The 18,136-nt window shown below is 48.9% G+C and overlaps 1 protein-coding gene across 2 annotated transcripts; it reads right to left on the reverse strand.

Annotated features, from left to right (window-relative positions):
* Positions 1 to 278: 278 nt before the first annotated feature.
* Trim50 (tripartite motif containing 50) lies at positions 279 to 17,721 on the reverse strand. Of its 2 annotated transcripts, XM_087903548.1 has the most exons (7): positions 17,585 to 17,721; positions 15,987 to 16,398; positions 10,775 to 10,870; positions 4,602 to 4,832; positions 4,487 to 4,509; positions 1,756 to 1,880; positions 279 to 1,196 (listed from the first exon to the last, which is right to left on the reverse strand). In XM_087903548.1, exons 2-7 carry the CDS (start codon positions 16,383 to 16,385, stop codon positions 616 to 618), a joined length of 1,455 nt encoding a protein of 484 aa, XP_087759674.1. In that variant the 5' UTR covers positions 16,386 to 16,398; positions 17,585 to 17,721; the 3' UTR covers positions 279 to 615. The 2 variants fall into 2 exon arrangements, with proteins under 2 accessions (XP_087759674.1, XP_085538399.1); XM_085682273.2 differs by lacking the exons at positions 279 to 1,196; positions 1,756 to 1,880 and having other exon boundaries at positions 4,483 to 4,509.
* Between the last annotated feature and the right edge of the window lie 415 nt (positions 17,722 to 18,136).

Here is an 18,136-nt window from a genome sequence, read left to right on the forward strand (position 1 = left end):
GAAAGTGGAGGCAGAGGATCAAGAGAGCGAGGTAATCTTTGGCTAGCCAGTTCAGGCCAGACTGGGCAACATGAGTCTCTGTCTCAAAATAATGGCAGTAGCTGGGCTAAGCAGGATGGTTCAGCCATCAAGAGCACATACTGTTCCCGGAACCTGTTAGGCAGCTCACAACCTTTTGTAACTCCAGCTCCAAGGGATTCCACAACTGCTGGCCTCTGTGGGAACAGCACCCCCAAACATACATGTAACTAAAACTAAAATATTAAAAATAGTAATAATCGAGAAAATGTCAAATTTATTGTTTTTAATAGACGTTTGACGGTCCCAATGATAAGGATTAAGTATGTGTGGGAAAGTTTCTGCCCTCTCCTGGAAAGAGTTGGGAGGGACAGGGTTACTCAGGTTGAGTGGATACAGGACCTGGAAAGGTGGAAGATAACACGGATACCCATAGGTGGTAGGGAAGGGGCTATATTCCCCACCATAAATGTTCCAGAGACATGCATGTATGAAGAGACTTCTCAAGCAGTCCAAGCTTTCTTTTAAGACCAGCAGAACCCCTTAAATTCCTGTAACTATCAGGATGGGCAAATGGGGAGACAGCACCCGGGCAGTCTATCGCCGTGCAGGTGTGAGGTGGCCAGGCCCACTGGCTGGGGGCAATACCATGGGCAGTGAATTGCTGCCCCTCTCGTGCCAACATGTGTCCAGGATAGGGTACAGCTTGCCCTGGAAGTCAGCCTGAAAGGTGTAGAGTGTCCGCAGATCATCAGGGCGGTCGGCATCAAAGAATGTGAGTTCCCCCTGTTCATAGTGTAGGTAGACTCCAATGCGATGGGGGTGGCCAGCCACTGGCAGTGGCAGACGTGGGCAGCCAAAAGCCTCATACACCCGGCCCTCTTTCAGACCAATCAGCCAAACACCGTGCTCCGGGGACTTGCTCAGCTTGCCCTTGCGGCTGGCTGTGCCCTTGATGACTCCCAGGCGCCAGTCGCTCTTGCTACCCACCACCACCTCCCAGTAATGGCGACCCCACGAGAAGCCCTTGTTGGCCAGGACACAAGTGCTGTAGTCGAAGCGCTCGGGTTGGCTAGCCCGTCTCTGGGCAAGGAGGCCACAGTGGACCACCGTGTTGCCCTTAGAGAGCTCCAGGAGAGGGTGGGCAGTAGCTGGGTCAAGCTTGAGAGATTCTGGAGCTGGAAGAGAAAGAGGCCTGGGGTTGGGACACAGAGACCTGCAGACCCTGCCCAGGAGGTGACGGCAAGCCTAAGTCCTCGGGGAGGGGACAAGTGTGCCGTCTGTGTCTCCAGGACTGGAAGGGGCAGGCACAGAGCCATATGGACAGAATGGATAAATGAAACACTGGATAGCATAGGTGGGTATGTGGTGAGATGAGCGAGTGGATGGATGCTGTCTGAAGCACATCCAACATGGCCACCGTGGAGGAGTTCTACTAAGGAGGAGGTGTGCACACCTGCCTGACTTACACAAGTGTGTGTGCCTATGCGCCCATTCCCACATGCTCCTCACTACCCTGTGCAGGATCTCTTTAAGTTCTCTGTATGGCCGGGCAGTGGTGGCACATGCCTTTAATCCCAGCACTCGGGAGGCAGGCAAATCTCTGTGAGTTCGCAGCCAGCCTGGTCTACAAGAGTTAGTTCCAGGACAGCTCGGACTGTTACACAGAGAAACCCTGCCCCGAAAAACCAAAAAGTTCTCTGGGTGCCATGAAAGGATAACAATTTGAAGCCTCACCTGGCAGAACTTTCCGGAAGAGTCTCTTCCACACAGTCAGTTTGATGTCGGCCTGGTGGAGACCTGGCTTGAAGGATATCGGGCTGAAGGCGCCTTCCAAAGGCCGGGCCTGCTGGACCTCTGCCCTGTGTGCAGGAGTTCCAGTGATGGGGGAGCTCTGTGTCAAGGTCGCCTCCCACCCTCCTTCCAATGTGGGAGTCCACAGAGGCAAGTTCAGCACCCAGGCCTCACACTCATGCTACCACCAGTCCCTCCCCTCACACCTCCTTCCTGGAGGACATGCCTACTTCCAAGAATTGGGATTCTGGGGTGCTGAGGAAGCCCTGAACGAATGCGCAAAGTACCGATGACGTCTTGAGTGACTGCGATCACTGACCTGGGCATGGCCAGGTCAAGGACCTCAATGCCTCAGACTAATGGAGTGGCAAAGCCTTCCTCTTGTCCCTGTACAAATGTTGACCGTGTGTAAGAGTCCAAGTGTTCACAAGATTGACTAGTGTGTGGGGAAAATGCAGCTTCCTCCTCCTAGAGATTAATGGTTTGAGACTGCTGACCCACAGACACTGCCTGCCAACAGTGTGTAACCCCACCCCCACCCCGTGCTGCGTATTATAAACATGCCGAGGCTCCAGGTTGCTGCAGAGTGGACGCCACCGCCTCAGGGTGTGCACGTCCCACCTGACATCAGCTTTTCTGTGTGTCTATGTACTTGCTCATTCTTTGTTCCCTTACTGCCCAGGCAGGTTTCCAGGACCACGCCACGCTGGACACAGCGTGAGATGCTGCATAGCTGTTGTTATGGATGGTCTTGGAAGGGTTCTCCACAGGTTCATGCTCTCAAACTTGCTCCCCAGACGGTAGTACTATTAGAGAGAGGTGGACCTGGCTGGTGGAATAGGTCACTGTAGCAGGGCTTTGAAGGTCATACCCACCTCTGGCTTCAGCCTTATCTCTCAACTCCCTATCTGCCACCACGTGAACAAGCCCATGCTCCCACTGCCATGAATACTGTCAAACCTTCCTGGCCGCAATGGACTGAAATTCCTCTGAAACCAAAATGACTCTTTGCTCCCTAAGTCATTGGTATCAGGGAATGTGTTCTCAGTGAGACAAGGCGGAGCATGGTCTGGGAAGAGGAGTCTAACTTTCCTGGGGACTTATTAGAGATGCAGATAGACTAATCAGAAACCGATCACCCTGGGAAAATTGTGTAATGTTTTAGCTAGCCCTCCAGGTGTGCCAACACCTGAGACCCTCGTCGACATCAAGTGACCTGGTTGGTTGCTCACTATAGCTGGGAAGGATTCTGTCCTCATCTGAGTGAGGCAAATTATCTGTCTATTCTTTTCCAAACAAGACTTCTAGGCACATGGCCCCAAAGACTAAAGGAAACCAAAAAGACAAGGAAAGCTATAACTCAATGGGTATATTGCCTGCCAAGTAAGAATGAAGATCTGAGTCCAATCCCTAGAATCCACATAAAAGAGCCAGTCATGTTGGCTAGTGAGATGGCTCACCGCTTAAAAGCGGTTATTGCTCTTGCAAAGACCCAGTTTGGTTCCCAGTATCCCCATGGCAGATGACAGCTGTCTGCAACTCCAGTTCCAGGCGAGCCAACTCCTTCTGCTGACCTCTTCAGGCACCAAGCACATAATCAGTGCACAGACATGCATACAGGCAAAGCATTCATCACATTAAATAAAAGAATAAATCTGAAAAAGCCAAGCGTGATGGTGCAGGAAATGCTGGGAAGGCAGAATCAGACAAATCCCTGGGGCTTTCTAGCTGGCCAGCCTAGACTGCTTGGTGAACCCAGGCCAATAAGAGATCTTGTCTCAAAAAACAAGGAAGAAGGTGTCTGAAAACACCAGCCAAGGCTGTCCTCTGGCCTCCACACCTATTAATGCGCATGCGCAACACACATAAAGAAAACTGGGCGGGGCTGGAGAGACGGTTCAACAGTGTAGAGCACTGGCTACTCCTTGAGAGGACCCGGCACCCATATGGCAGCTCACAACCATCTGTACCTCCAGTTCTAGGGCCTCCAATGCTCCCTTATGGCTGTTGTGGGCACTTCACACAGACACACATGCATGTGAAACACCTGTACACCTAAGGAAAGAGTTTAAGAGAAAGCAAGGAGCTGTACATCAGCAGGGTCTGAGGCAGGTTCAGAAATTGTTGAGATTTCCAGCACTCACATGGACTCAATTCCCTTCCCAAGTCCAAGGAGCACACCTCAAGGGCCCTCGTTCTGGTTTTGCCTGCCTGGTACATCTCCCTCTCTCTCCCCTTCCTCACATATAACAGTTGACTTCACAGCAGCGCTGAACTTTATCACACCCTGTGGTCTGCACACCCGCTTACCCCCATTTCTCAAGATGACTCCCACTCTGTCTGTCTGCACACTGCGGGCTTGTCAGCTGTCACACCTATATGCCTCTGCCAGTCCCTGGTCATCACCTCCCCACAGCGTGTCTATAGTTGAAGCCATATCTGTTACCATAGCTACCACAGGGATAGGACCAATTTTTCCTCTATACCACTAGTCTGTGAGAACCCTGATGGCAAGTACTTGACTTCTGTGTTTTCCTTGGACTCAGTGACAGAGCCCCTGTGGGGAGCAGCTTAGGGTTAGAGCACAGGGAGGAACCTGTGACGAGAGGCCTGTGCCCACAGACACTGGACACTGGCTGACCTCTCTCCCAGCAGCTTCAGTTGAGGTTGTTACCTGGAGGCCATGGAGTGGAACTTCTGAAAGAAAGAGAAAAATGGGTGGGGGTTACTGTTGTGTCGAACCTGCATTGCTAAGGAGAGACCTGGGAACCACACCCTTAGCCACTCACCCGGATGAACTCATGGTGACTCTCATTGCCGAACTGCTCCAGCACCTGCTCGGCCTGGGTCAGTCGCTCCTGGGCACCCTGAGCCTGCTCCAGCTGCATGTCCAGGGAGGCCACCAGGCCACGTGTGTGACCCTCTACCCCCTCCAGGCAGCGGGCTTTCTCTTCATCCACTAGGTGATGCAACTCCTGGAACTCTCTGCGGATCACCCAGCTGAAGACGTCGGACTCGTTCTAAGACAAGGAGGGCCAGTCACTGTGCAGCCAACCCATCCTGAAGTGGGATTCAGCCTAAATGTCAACTGGGTTGATGATAGTTGCAAGCTCACATTGTGACTGGGAGCCCTAGAAATGACCCGTTCCTACTTTATAGTTTTTTTTGGTTTTTTGTTGTTATTGTTGTTGTTTTTTGTTTTTTGAGACAGGGTTTCTCTGTAGCTTTGGAGCCTGTCCTAGAACTCGCTCTGTAGACCAGGCTGGCCTCGAACTCGTTGAGATCCACCTGCCTCTGCCTCCCGAGTGCTGGGATTAAAGGCGTGCACCACCACTGCCCGGCTCCTTACTCTATTCCTAACCCTGATCCTAACTCCATAACCCTAAAAAAACCAGTGTGCAGTATGGTTGGTTATTCAGTTGAGTCATGGTTTATGATTTTTGCCGAGTCTCAGTTTGGAGCTTTACTGAATTATGTTTGACTGCTTTTACTGAGTCATAGTTTGAATTTCTGGCTGAGTCATGGCTTGATCTTTTGGTCAAGTCATGGTGTGCTTTTTGTTGAGGTTTGCCTTGGCTGAGTTATGTTTGGCTGTATTTATTTATTTATTTAGGTTTTTCAAGTCATGTTTTCCCTGTGTAGCTCTGGCTGTCCTAAAACTTGCTCTATAGACCAGACTGGCCTCAAAATTGAGAGAGCTGCTGCCTGCCTCTGCCTCCCAAGTGCTGGGATTAAAGATGTGTACCACTATGCCCGATTTATTATTTTTTCTTTGTGCTTAGTCATAGTTTGCCATTTTGTTGAGTACCAATTGAACTTTTGCCGAATCATCACTGGATCATTGCACATTTTTCTGTGTCAGAAATAAACACTGAGGGTGTGCACCTTTAATCCCAGCATGTGAGAGGCAGGGCCAGGTGGATCTCTGTGAGTTCAAGGCTAGCCTTGTCTACATAGTGAGTTCTAGGGCTACATAAAGAGACTCTGTCTCAAAAAGAAAAAAGAAAAGAAAAGAGCCTTGGCATTGGTTTCTAGGTCTTTTTTAAAATTCATTTACGTGGGCTGAAAAGATGGATCACAAGTTAAGAGCATTTGTTGCTCTTGCAGAGGACCTGGAATCAATTCCTAGCTCCTACGGGTAGCTCACAACTGTCTGAAATTCTAGTCCCAGGGGATCTGACACCCTCTCCTAGCCTCCCTGGACACAAGAAACACACATAGTGTACACACATGCATACAGGTAAAACACTCATCCATATCAAAATAACCTATTTTTAGGTCTATTTTATTATTTTGTGAGTGTTTTGCCTGTATGCATGCACATACACCACGCGACTTCCTAGTGCTCATGCAGGCCAGAAAGCGGGTGTCAGATCCCTTAGGACTGGAGTTACTGATTATTGCGAGGTGCCGTGTTGGTTATAAGAATTGAACCCAACTCCTCTACAAGAGCAGGAAGCATTCTTAACTGTTGAGCCATTTCCCCAGACTCCATTCATGATTTTAAAATACTGTTTATATAGCATCTGTAATGGTTTAGATAAAATGGCACAGTTCTCTGAGGGGCAGCAGCAGGCCATGAGGGGAAGCTGGACCCCACCACCCGAGGCCTCTGTGGGTCCCAGGCAGGTGGGAGGTGGCAGGTAAGAGACCTTATCGACAGGGCAGCCAGTCCCACGAGCTGTGGCAGGTGGAAGACCTATAGACATGCCATGCAGAGAGATGGTGTGGGTATAGTTTATTCAGTAGATTATGGGAGGAAAGAGAACGGGGAGAGGAGGACGGAAAGAGAGAGAGAGAGAGAGAGAGAGAGAGAGAGAGAAACAGAGAGGGGGAAGAGGAGGAGAGGTCTCAGCCACCTCTTGTAAAGAAAGATGGGGCCAAGAGAGTGCAGGCTGGAAGCTGAAGGAAGATCTGCTTACCCCAGCAGAATGGGGGAGGTAGGCAGGGCTTGTCTCTTAAAGGGACAGGACAGACCATTACAGCACCTCTTTGGTTTATGAATGAGAATGGCCCCCATAGGTTCATATATTTGAATGCTTAGTCACCAATTAGTGGAACTGTTTGGGAAGGATTAGGAGGTGTGGCCCTATTGGGAAGCTGTGTCACTGAGAGTATGCATAAGAGAGTATGCATTTCAAAAGCCTAGTCCAGACTCAGTGTCTGTCTCTCTCCCTCTCTCCCTCTGCATCCCCCCTTGTGAATCAGGATGTAAAGCTCTCAGTTACTGCTCCCGAGCCACGCCTGTCTGCTTCCTGCCATGATGATCATGGACTAACCCTCTAAAACTGTAACCAAGGCTCCAATTAAATGCTTTCTTTTATAAGAGTTGCCTTGGTCATGATGTCTCCTCACAGCAATAGAACAGCAACCAAGACAAGGTCATACAAATTCAAACTACCAAATTAGGCCAAATTCGTTTTAGTCCACAGTGTAACTGAAACTCTAAAACAGAAGACAAAATGTGTATGCAATCAAGCGTTTCTACAATGTTGTTTGCTTGGTCATTGTCTGGTTCCCAGAAGTCCCCATTGCTTGGGGACAATAAATTGCCCCTCAGGACATGGTGATTTTTGCTCCAGCCTCCATCCTCACGCAAATGGAGAAATAACCTCATTTGGGGGTTGCTCTTCCTAGGCTGTACTGTTCCCGGAACTCAAAAATTAAGACGGTCACTTGTCTCTGTGCTTTCAGATTAAGCAACTAATATGCTTACATGTAAAAGTAAGCAAAGAAAAGTAAGACTAGCAAAAGCCCAGTCACAAAGTATAAAGAGATGCTGAGACTTTATGCTGCTTTGGCTACCTTAGGAGCTCAAAATGAAAAGTAAACACTTCGTTGTTGTTTTGTTTTGTTTTTTTGAGACAGGGTTTCTCTGTAGCTTTGGAGCCTGTCCTGGAACTCGCTTTGTATACCAGGCTGGCCTTGAACTCACAGAGATGCACCTGCCTCTGCCTCCCGAGTGCCACTACCACCCAGCGGAAAGTAAACACTTTTAACCAAGATTAGTTTCTAAATGCTTGTTGTATTAAGATTTATTTATTGTTTAACTAATTTTTAACAAATTGGTTAATTTAGATGTTATTTAGATTTTTTTTATGTATACAGTGTCTGTCTGCATACATGCCTGTACGCCAGAAGAGGGCATCGGCTCTCATTACAGATGGTTGTGAACCACAGTGAGGTTGCTGGGAAATGAACTCAGGACCTCTGGAAGAGTAGTCAGTGTTCTTAACCTTTGAGCCATTTCTCTAGCCTTATTATTATTATTATTACTATTACTATTATTATTATTTGGCTGGAGAGACAGCCGTGGGTGCTGGGAACCAAACTCTTATATTTTTGGTTGTGAGCCTAGCCTTTAACGGCTGAGCCATCTCTCCAGCCCTTATTTTATTTTTTAATTTAATTTTCTTCTCTCTCTCTCTCTCTCTCTCTCTCTCTCTCTCTCTCTCCAAGATCTCTATTAACTCATATAGACTGTCCTGGAACTTATAGAGATCCGCCTGCCTCTGCCTCCCAAGTGTTGGGATTAAAGGCATGTGCGACTACTCATGGCTATGTTATTTTTAAAAACTATCTCCAGGTCTGATTCGTTTGCCTTTGTAGATGTTACATATTTAAGACATTTTCTTATATAATGCACATAAACTGTGTTTAAGCTACAGTTTCCTAAGTTTTCCCTGAAATATAAAGTTGTTTTATTAGGAAAATGTGCTTAGAGAACACAGGTTTAATGTTTTGTCAGATAATGCTCAGGTTTCCACTGAGCGCGTCAGACTTCCCTTACGAAGTGAGCCCTGACAGGTAAGGTGTTTTTAGAAACATGTCTGTTAAACTTTATCTACGTGTTATCAACAGCTAAGTTTGAAAGCACTGTTCGTCCTTAAATACTGGTGTAAGTGACCTTCTGGATGTTCAATAACCATAGTTGGAGGCCAAAACCAATAACGATACAGGGTTTCTAAGACAACAGCCCACACTTTGGTCCATGCCCTCAGGACAGCTACTCTCCAGGAAACCATAGGAAGCTTCTCGAGGGGTCCTGCAGCTCTGGCAAGTCACCCATCCTCATCCTCTTGACCAGAGAGAGCTGTGGAGGCCCAGGGTTTACACTCTCAAGAGTATACATTCTGGGTAGCCCCAGAGTCAAATGTCCTCAACACTTCTGAGGGAAGCCACCTAGTCAGCGAGACCCTGAATATATCCCACAGCATGACTGGAAGAGGCCAGATTAAAGAAACCAAGGGCTCCTCCCCAGCCCCTAGACGTGATCTTCAAGTAACCTTGAGAGTAAAACTAAATAGGTAACTATTTGGTCACATACATGGTCTTAAACACTCAGTTTTAAAAAATAGAACAGATGAAGAGTATAACAATTTGTAATAATCCAAAAGAATAAGAACTAGGGCCAGGTGTGGTGGCACATGCCTTTAGTTCCAGCGGTCAGGAGGCAGGAATATCTCTCTGAGTTCAAAGCCAGCCAGGGATATACAGTGAGACCCAATGTCACAAACAAAACAAACAAACAAAAAAACTAAATAGGAAAAGAGTGAGGGGGTTATACTGAAGAAAGGGACAGTCAGGTATTACATACTTCCCCACCAAACCCTGAGTGTGGCTTACAAACATGACAAGTAGACAGATCAAAGACAGCCACTCAGTTGTAATCAGATTAAAGGACCCTTGTGCTTGTCCTAGCCGGGAGGTGGTGGCACATGCCTTTAATCCCGGTATTTGGGAGGCAGAGGCCAGCCTGGTCTACATAGTGAGCTCCAGAACAGCCAGGGTCACACAGAGAAATCCTGTCCCAGAAAACCAAACCAAAACAAAATCTCCATTATCTTCCTCCTAAGGCTCAGTGCTGAGTGAGAGCATGCGTAACACTGCTGTCCCTCCTCTGCCACTGCTGGCCCGCAGTGGTCGACAGCTTTCTGTCCAGACTTTTGTCCTAAGTGCAAGCAGACACGGGTAGCACCGGAGCATAGGGGAGACCTGGGCCCAAGCTTTGGGACTTTATCTCTGGGACTCCAGTCCTACCTTATCACAGCCTCAAAGGGCACTGAACAAAAGTCAACTTGGAACCAGTTCTGACAACTGGGTCCAATTCCCTTATAAGGACTGGGACTTTCCCACAGCCACCAGGGAATTCTTTGAACTTGGCTTTGTACAGAAGGCGCCCTTTTCTGTAAAGGGCAAACTAGAAAGGGGCTTGTGGATGGTTGGGACTGGGGGTGGCTGAGTGCTTAGAATCCTGTCCTCATTTCGATTGTCCAGCATGACAAAAATAAAAACAAACTAAAAGCTCAGAAAATTTGGGTCAGGGACAGAGTTTAGCAGTAGAACAATTGTCTAAAATCCCCTAGTGAGGGGCTGGGAAAATGAATCAGTGGTAGAGCACCTGCCTAAAATCCCCCAGTGAGGGGCTGCAGTGTGGCTCAGCGGTAGAGCCCCTGCCTAGAATCCCCCAGTGAGGGGCTGGGGTGTGGCTCAGTGGTAGAGCACCTGCCTAGAATCCCCCAGTGAGGGGCTGGGGTGTGGCTCAGTGGTAGAGCACCTGCCTAGAATCCCCAGTAAGGGGCTGGAGGTAGAGCTTAGTGCTAGAGCTCTTAACTAGAATCTCCCAGGGATGTGATTCAGCAGGAGTCCACCTGCCTAGCATGCATGAAGCACTGGGTCCCATCCCCAGCACTGTATAAACCAGGCATGGTAGGACACACCTATGATCCCAGCACTTGGCAAGAGGAGGTAGAGGGGTGAGAAGTTCAAGATAATTCTCAGCTACATCAAGAGTTCAAGATCAGCCTGGGCTACACAAGACCCTGTCAGAAAGAGGGAATGGCAGTTGGGGAGGAGAAGGGAATGGGAACCTGAGATCTGTAGGAAATGGGGTGGATGGATCTAGAGCCCCAGAAGGAAATGGGGTGGATGGATCTAGAGCCCCAGGAGGGAAGGGACTTACAATAATGCGGGTCCTGTTGTTCACCAATTTGCCAATGTGCTCCTCCAATTTTCTCCGTTCCTCCTTCAGCTCAGATAAGCGGCCTGCAAGTTCTTCCTGGAGGTGACATGCCATGGTCCCGTGAGAAGCTGGCCAATTGCACATGATACACACACATACATGCCGGCAAAATATTCATGCACATAAAATAATAAAACAAATCTAAAAATTATCGAAAAAAAAAAGAAGCAAGCAAGCCCAGGTGTGCAGGGGCAACTGATGCTGTGTTCTCTCCCTAGACAGGCAGACCCCAGAGCATTTCCAACAGCCTCAGGAGGGATCCCTGAGGGTCACCCCTTAAGCAGAGCACACTGAGATCAGGTCAGTGAATTGGACCCCAGGGAGAGGGAGATAAACGGGCAAGCCACACACTTGCGTTCCCAGCTCTCAGGAGACTGAGGCAGGAAGATCATGAGTTCCAGACCAGACTGTGCTCCCTAGTGAGTTCCAGGCCAGAAGGATAATGTTTTGAGACCTAGTCTAAAAAAAATCAATCAGAATATCTTTATAAAAAATTGTGTGTGTGTACATGTACATGCCAAGGTACGTGTGAAGATCAGGAGGAGACAGCTTTAAAGAGTTGGTTCTCTCCTTCTACCATATGCAGGGATTGAACTCAGGTCCTTACACTTGCACAGCAGATGCTTTTATGTACTGAGCTGTCTCACTGACCCAGTTGCCAACTCAGATCCTCCTGCTTCTCAAGTGCTGTTTGCTTTTTTGTTGTTGTTGGTTTTCGTTGTTTGCTTGGTTGGTTTTTGGTTTTTGAGACAGGGTTTCTCTGTATAGCTTTGGAGACTGTCCTGCAACTCGCTCTATAGACCAGGCTGGCCTCGAACTCACAGAGATCCACCTGCTTCTGTTCCCTGAGTGCTGGGATTAAAGGCGTGTGCCGCCACCGCCCAGCTTGTTGTTTGTGTTTGACACAGACTCCCCTGTATGTACTCCAGGATAGCCTCTAACTTTTGATCCTACCGCCTCAGAACTCCAGAGCACTGGGATTACAGGCATGGGCCGCCACATCCTACATTCAGTGCTCCCTTCCAGGCCTCAGGGACACAGATAGCTGCTCTTAACGTGCTGTGCTTTCTGATTCCCAGAATGTCACAGTCCACTATTGTTCTCTCTCCCCATATCCTGTATGCATGCATGTCTATGTATGTGCAAATGCACATGTGTGTGGAGGCCAAAGGTCAACCTAAGGTGTTACTCCTCATGTACTCTACAACTTGTGTTTTGAGACAGGGCTTGTCACTGTCTTGGGGCTTCCCTAATTCAGCTAGGCAGGATGGCTGATCAGGAAGCCCCAAGCCTTTTAAGTGTTGCTTTGCCAGCATATACTACCACACCCCAACTTTTGATGTGGGTCTAGGGAATCTAACTCCATTCCTCATGCTTGCACAGCAAGCATCGTACTGGCTACGCTGTCTCCACAGCCCTTGCCCCATGACTTAAAAAAAAAAAAAGATTTTAAAACAGATTTAATTATGTGAGTGTTCGTGTGTGTAACTGTGTGTGTGGGGTGTGCATGTAAGCATCGGTGCCCAAGGAGACCTAAGGCATGGGATTTCCCTGCAGCTGGAGGCACAAGTGGCTGTGAGCCACCTGACATGGGTGCTGGGAACCAAACACGGATCCTCTGCAAGAGCAGTGTGTGCTCATAAGGCTGCTGAGCCAGCTCTCCAGCCCTCTCTCCATATCCTAAGCTCTGCTGCTCCTTCTCTTTCTGCCTGGCCCCTAGTAATGGTGTCACCTAAGTGTGGACTACTGCATCCCTCTCATGGCAGCCCCCCTGCCTGCGATGCTGTGGCTCCTTGCACGCTGCTTCCTTTCCACCTTCTGGCCTCAGGCTTTCTCCTCATCTTCTTCCCAAGCATCCCAGTCTATCTGGACTTCCTTACCTGTTTCTCTTGTTGGTTCCTCGTCTCTGCAGACCAGAATGCAGCCTTCAGCCACTCCAGTCCACTCTCTAGCCAGGGAGATCTGACCACATCACTGCCAGGCTATAAACCCCATAGACCACCATCTGCCCATGTTTCTGAATAAACTCTAGGTCCCTTCCTGGCTCATCCAGGCTTCCATGATTTGGGTCCTGCTTACTTGCCTGTCCCATCTGGCTCCAACCTCTCCCTCCCTCCCTCTCTTTTTTCATTTCTCCTTTATTTTATGTTTGTTAGAGACAGGCCTCACTATATAACCTTGGCTGGCCTAGAACTCACTATGTAGACCAGGTTGGCCCTGAACTCACTATGTAGACCAGGTTGGCCCTGAACTCACAGAGATCTGCTTGCTTCTGCCTCCCACGTACCACCATGCCTGGCCCTTCTTTTCTTCCTTCTTAACCCCCCACTCTCCCTCTCCTCCTTCTCTCTCTTTCTCTTTTAAAATAGGGTTTTATATAACTCCATTTGTCCTCAAACTTGTTTTATAATCAAGGTTGGCTTTGAACCTCTACATTTCCAGGCCTGGGACTAGAGGTATTTACCACCAGGTCCGGCTCTTCAACTCACTTTCCCTTCTGAATTGTGGGACGGCACGCGTGTGTGTATGTGTGCGTGCCCATTTGCACACCTGTGGGGCCTAGAGGAGGATGTCAGGTGTCCTGCTCTATCACTGCCAGCCCTGGTCCCCTGAGACAGGGTCTCTCCATGATGTCTAAGGTAGGCTGGCAGCCGGCAATCCCAGCCATCCTCCTGTCTCTTTCTTCCAGCCCACTGGTGTCACAGCCATCCATGGCCATGCCTGGCTTTTTACACAGGTGCTGGAGATTCAAATTCAGGCCCTCGTGCAGTAAGTGCCCTCACCACCGTGCCCTCCCACATGCCTCCGGCTCCTTTGCGGGTGCTGCTTTCTCTTCCCCCTCCTCTCCTCCTCTTCTTTCCCCTTATCTTCCTCATGATTCGGATCTCAGGTTGGAAGCCCACTTCCTCCAAGAAGCCTTCCCTGACAACTTGTGACTTTGCAGTGTGCATGATCACTGTGATGATTAATCTTAATTGACTAGATTTAGAAACAGTATGGATATGGATCTCTGGGATGGTTGTGAAGGTGCTTCTACAGTGGTTTAGTCCAGGAAAGCAAACCTAACCTGAGTGTGGGAGGCACCAGGCCATGGGTCCAGGACTGGGTAAAAAGGAGAAAGTGAGCTGAGCACCTGCATCCCTCTCTCTCTGCTTTCCTACTGTGGGTGTGGCCAATGCCTTCTGCTCCTGCTGCCGTGCCTTATCCACCATGATGGACTATACCCTCAAATCATGAGCCACAATAAATCCTTCCTTCCTTAAGTTGTTTCTGGTCAGAAGCCAGTAAATATCTAAGCTGGGCATCCGACACCTAGAACTCTCAGATCCCAAGAGATGCATCTTCCAGGCTTGTGGGACTTCTCTCCCACTGTTTGCTGTAGCAGACACAGACAGAGGGTCACACATTTCAGACACTAAGTGTGCACATGTCAGTCAAAGGCACGGGCACTGCCCAGCCCTGGTGTCCTACCTGTCTTTCCAGGTCAAAAAAAAGAACAATAAAACTAACCTCTTTTAGTCCTACTTATAAATTTATATATTCTGTCTTTCTTTCTGGTGCTGGGGCAATCAAGGGCCTTGCACCTGCTAGGCAAGCTCTCTGCCTCTACACCACATCCCAGCCTCTCACTGGGGGATTCTAGGCAGGTGCTCTCCCACCAAGCCATAGCCCTAGCCCCTCACTGGGGGATTCTAGGCAGGGGCTCTATCACTGAGCCACACCCCAGTCCCTCACTGGGGGATTCTAGGTAGGGGCTCTGTCACTGGGCCATAGCCACAGGTCTTCACTGGTGGATTCTAGCCAAACTCTCTGTCATCGAGTCACATCTCCAGCCTAATACACGTGACTCTTACGCGTTACATATATTACATTTGAAAATTGTTTTTAAATAATAGCTGTTGATCTGTTTACCTGAGGTCCACGAACTGAGGAATTCAATTTAATATATATATTATTGAATATTTATTATTATATTATTCAAAGATATATTGAATATTTACCACTTGCCAGCTATAGCTGTAGACCAGTGGTTCTCAACCTTCCTAATGCTGTGGCCCTTTAATACAGTTCCTCATGCTGTGGTGATCCCCAACCACAAAAATATTTTTGCTACTTCGTAACTGTAATTTCGCTACTCTTAGAATAATAATATAAATATCTGATATGCAGGATAGCTAATAGGCAACCCCTGTGAAAGGGCTGGTTAACTCTAAGGGATCGTGACCCACAGGTTGAGAACGGCAGCTGTAGACCCTGAAACACAACAGGGAACAAAGATCCTGCCCTCGTGCTGGTGAATAAACAGACTTAGGAGCTCTCAAGAAGCCAGACCAATGATAGGGGCTCAGCAGATGCAGCCTGACGTCCCGGTTTGGACCCTGGGACCTAAGAGGTGGAAGAAGAAAACCAAGTCCTGGAAGTTGTCCACTGACCCCCATACACATGCACATGTGTGTCCACACAGAAATGAATAAAAACTGTAAAAAGAAAAAAAAATCAATGGCGGTGCATCCCTGTAATCTCAGCTCTGTGAAGAACGAGACAAGAAGATTTAGAGCTGGAAGCCAATCTGGGCTGCACAGTGAGTTCAAGGCTAGCCTGAGCTGCCATACTAAAACCCTGCCTCGATGAACTACTAGAAACAAACATCCCACTGAACCGAAGGAGACCTGGTGATGTCGCTTCGGGGTAGAGTGCTATAAACTGAGCCTTGAGTTCTGTCTCTAGCACAGCAAGCAAAACAAAATAAAATAAGCCAGAGATGCAAAGAAAAAGAAGGTGAAAGGTCTGGCGAGGGACTCCTCTTCGTTCCTGCAGCCGTGATCCCCAGCACCTGGCATAAGCAGCTGCTCCAAATCAATGAGTGAGGCCCCGCATGGAAGAAGAGAACTGACTTCCACAAGCTGTCTTTTGATTCTGCATGCCATGGTACATGTCGCACACAGTCAATAAGCAAATAAACGTTAAAATTCAATGAATGAATGCATGCTTGTATTTGTTGGGCATGGGCTTCCAAGATGGAGTTGGGTGTGTGTATGATAGAGCCTTGGTACAGTAGACTTTTTCCACCGAGTGGCGGCGCAAGAGAGCTCAGGAGAGCTGCCCCTTGCTCCGCTCCTCCCGCTCCTAGCGGCCCGCCCTCCCCTCGCACCTTCATGCGACTGTAGGCGGTGGAGACTGGTGTGACTCGGTGGTGTTGGTGGGAGCCCAGCAAGCCGCAGAGACCACAGATGAACTCTTGATCTTTCTCGCAGAAGAGGCTGAGAGGGTTTCGGTGGTGCACGCAGACGGTGGGTTCAGTGTCTCCCGGGAGCCTCAGGGCATCGATCACCCGCGCCAAGGAAACATTAGGTGGGGAGCTGCCGCAGTCTACCCACTGACGACACACGGGACAGCGCAGCTCGGAGTCCAGGTGTTGGGACAAGGAGTCCAGGCAGTCTTTGCAGTAGGAATGACCGCATTGTAGCATCAGGGGCTCCTTGAAGACCTCCAGGCAAATGGGACACTGCAGCTGGTCGTGTAGCTCGGGCACAGTCACTCGCAAAGCCATGCACACAGTTCAGCTGCAACACAGGTGGCGGCCACTTCTACCCTGCCACTCCCTCCCCTTGTCTTTTTTTGCCCCCAACCCAAGGGATGCTAGAAGCTTAGGGAGAAGGATGCCAGCCCTGGATTCCGACCTCGACCCACTATGACCTTCAGCCTCAGTTTCCCCATCCAGAAAAAAATAAAGGACTTAAATGGAAAAAATGATCACTATGGGTCTGGATATACTGAACTGGGAGTGTAACTCAGAGAGGCACAGCCACTTTCCCAGCACACACGAGGTCCTGGGTTCGGTTCCCAGGACCACGAAAGTCACATGGAGATATGACTCCCCACCCTTCCCCAGCATTGGGGATTGAACACAGGGCCCTGCACACACTAGACAAGCACTCTACTGATAAAGTAAAGCCTCACTCAGCCTTCCATTTACCTTCTTCTTTTTTAGTGCCCCTCCTCTTTTTATTTTGAGACAGGGTTTCACTAAATTGTCGTAGAGATTCCATAGTCCCAGCTTCAGGGATTCTTCTTTAAGAAGGAGTCTTACTTTAAGCAAGATTCTACTTTAAGAGGGATTCTCTTCTCTCTCTCTCTCTCTCTCTCTCTCCCTCTCTCTCTCTCTCTCTCATTTTTCGAGACAGCATCTCTCTGTGTAGACCTGACTATACTGGAACTCACTGTAGACCCAGCTGGTCTTGAGTTAATAAAAATCCACCTGCCCATCCCTCCCAAGTGCAGGGATTAAAGGTGTGTGTCATCACCACCCAGCCCACCCAGGCAATCTTAAAGCAAGATTGTTAATTTTTTTTAATTATTATTTTTAGAGACAAGGTTCATGTAAGCGGTGACAGAATTGAACGCTGTATGTAGCCATGGATGAAACTGAACCCCTGACCCTCCTCCTCCTCCACCTGGGATTGGAGGACTAGGAATGCTGGAAACATAGGTGTGCCGCACTACACCCGGTTTATACAGTGCTGGGTATAGAACCCGGGGCCTCAAGCATATTTGGCAAGTCATAGTCACTAGCTACATCCCCAGCACCAAGGGTCAAGTCCCTTGTCCCAGAACAACACTGTCCACCGAGAGTCTGGGATGGGGAGGCTTTGGTACTCATCTCCCACCTGCTCCCTATGGAAACAGAAATGAAGTCTCCACTGATCACAAACGATAGCAACCCCGTCTCCATTCCCACTATTGCGTTACCTGATCTCGTGTGGTCCACTAGGCCTCCCACGGGGGTCTCAAACCAGCAGCTCTGTCTGCTCCCGCAAGCCTTTTCTTCCTCCCAGAATGGGACAGCTGACACACAGACCTGGGGCGCCCAACTGGACACAGCTTCCACTGCCTGGTGTCCGCCCCTTCTCCTCTCCCCTCCCCTTTCCCAGCAACACCTGTGTCCCCAAGGTCATCCAGAATCAGGTGGAAAGTGGGTCACACCACGAGACTGAGGCGGCAGCCTCTGCTGGGTCCTTGCTGATAACCTAGACAGGCAGATAGTGGCCTTGCCCGGGATGGGGGAGGGGCGAGCAAGCATGCCTTCTGTACTTAAGAACTCCAAATCAGAGCAGGTATGTGCTATGACAGGCACGTTTCTGAATTACCCCCCTACACACATACAGAATTTTAAAGGTATTTTATTTATTAGATTTTATTATTTAGTAGGTTAGGATGAGATATGTGTGTGTGTGTGTATGCAAAACATTGAAAAAACACACTGCTTATTCTGATTTTTTTTCATTTGAGGTGTAATATAAA

The sequence above is a fragment of the Myodes glareolus genome, chromosome 2 (genome assembly GCF_982192425.1).
Source record: "Myodes glareolus chromosome 2, mMyoGla1.1, whole genome shotgun sequence".
NCBI lineage: Eukaryota > Metazoa > Chordata > Mammalia > Rodentia > Cricetidae > Myodes > Myodes glareolus.

Bases quoted from the DNA above. Each gene is read 5' to 3' on its own strand.
- Trim50 (XM_087903548.1), bottom strand. From the start codon at position 16,385: ATGGCTTTGCGAGTGACTGTGCCCGAGCTACACGACCAGCTGCAGTGT. The intron at 4,833-10,774 runs GTAAGTCCCTTC...TCCTTGTCTTAG, and splicing joins ACAACAGGACCCGCATTATT to AACGAGTCCGACGTCTTCAG. The intron at 1,881-4,486 runs GTAACAACCTCA...TCCTGCACACAG, and splicing joins TTCCACTCCATGGCCTCCAG to GGCAGAGGTCCAGCAGGCCC.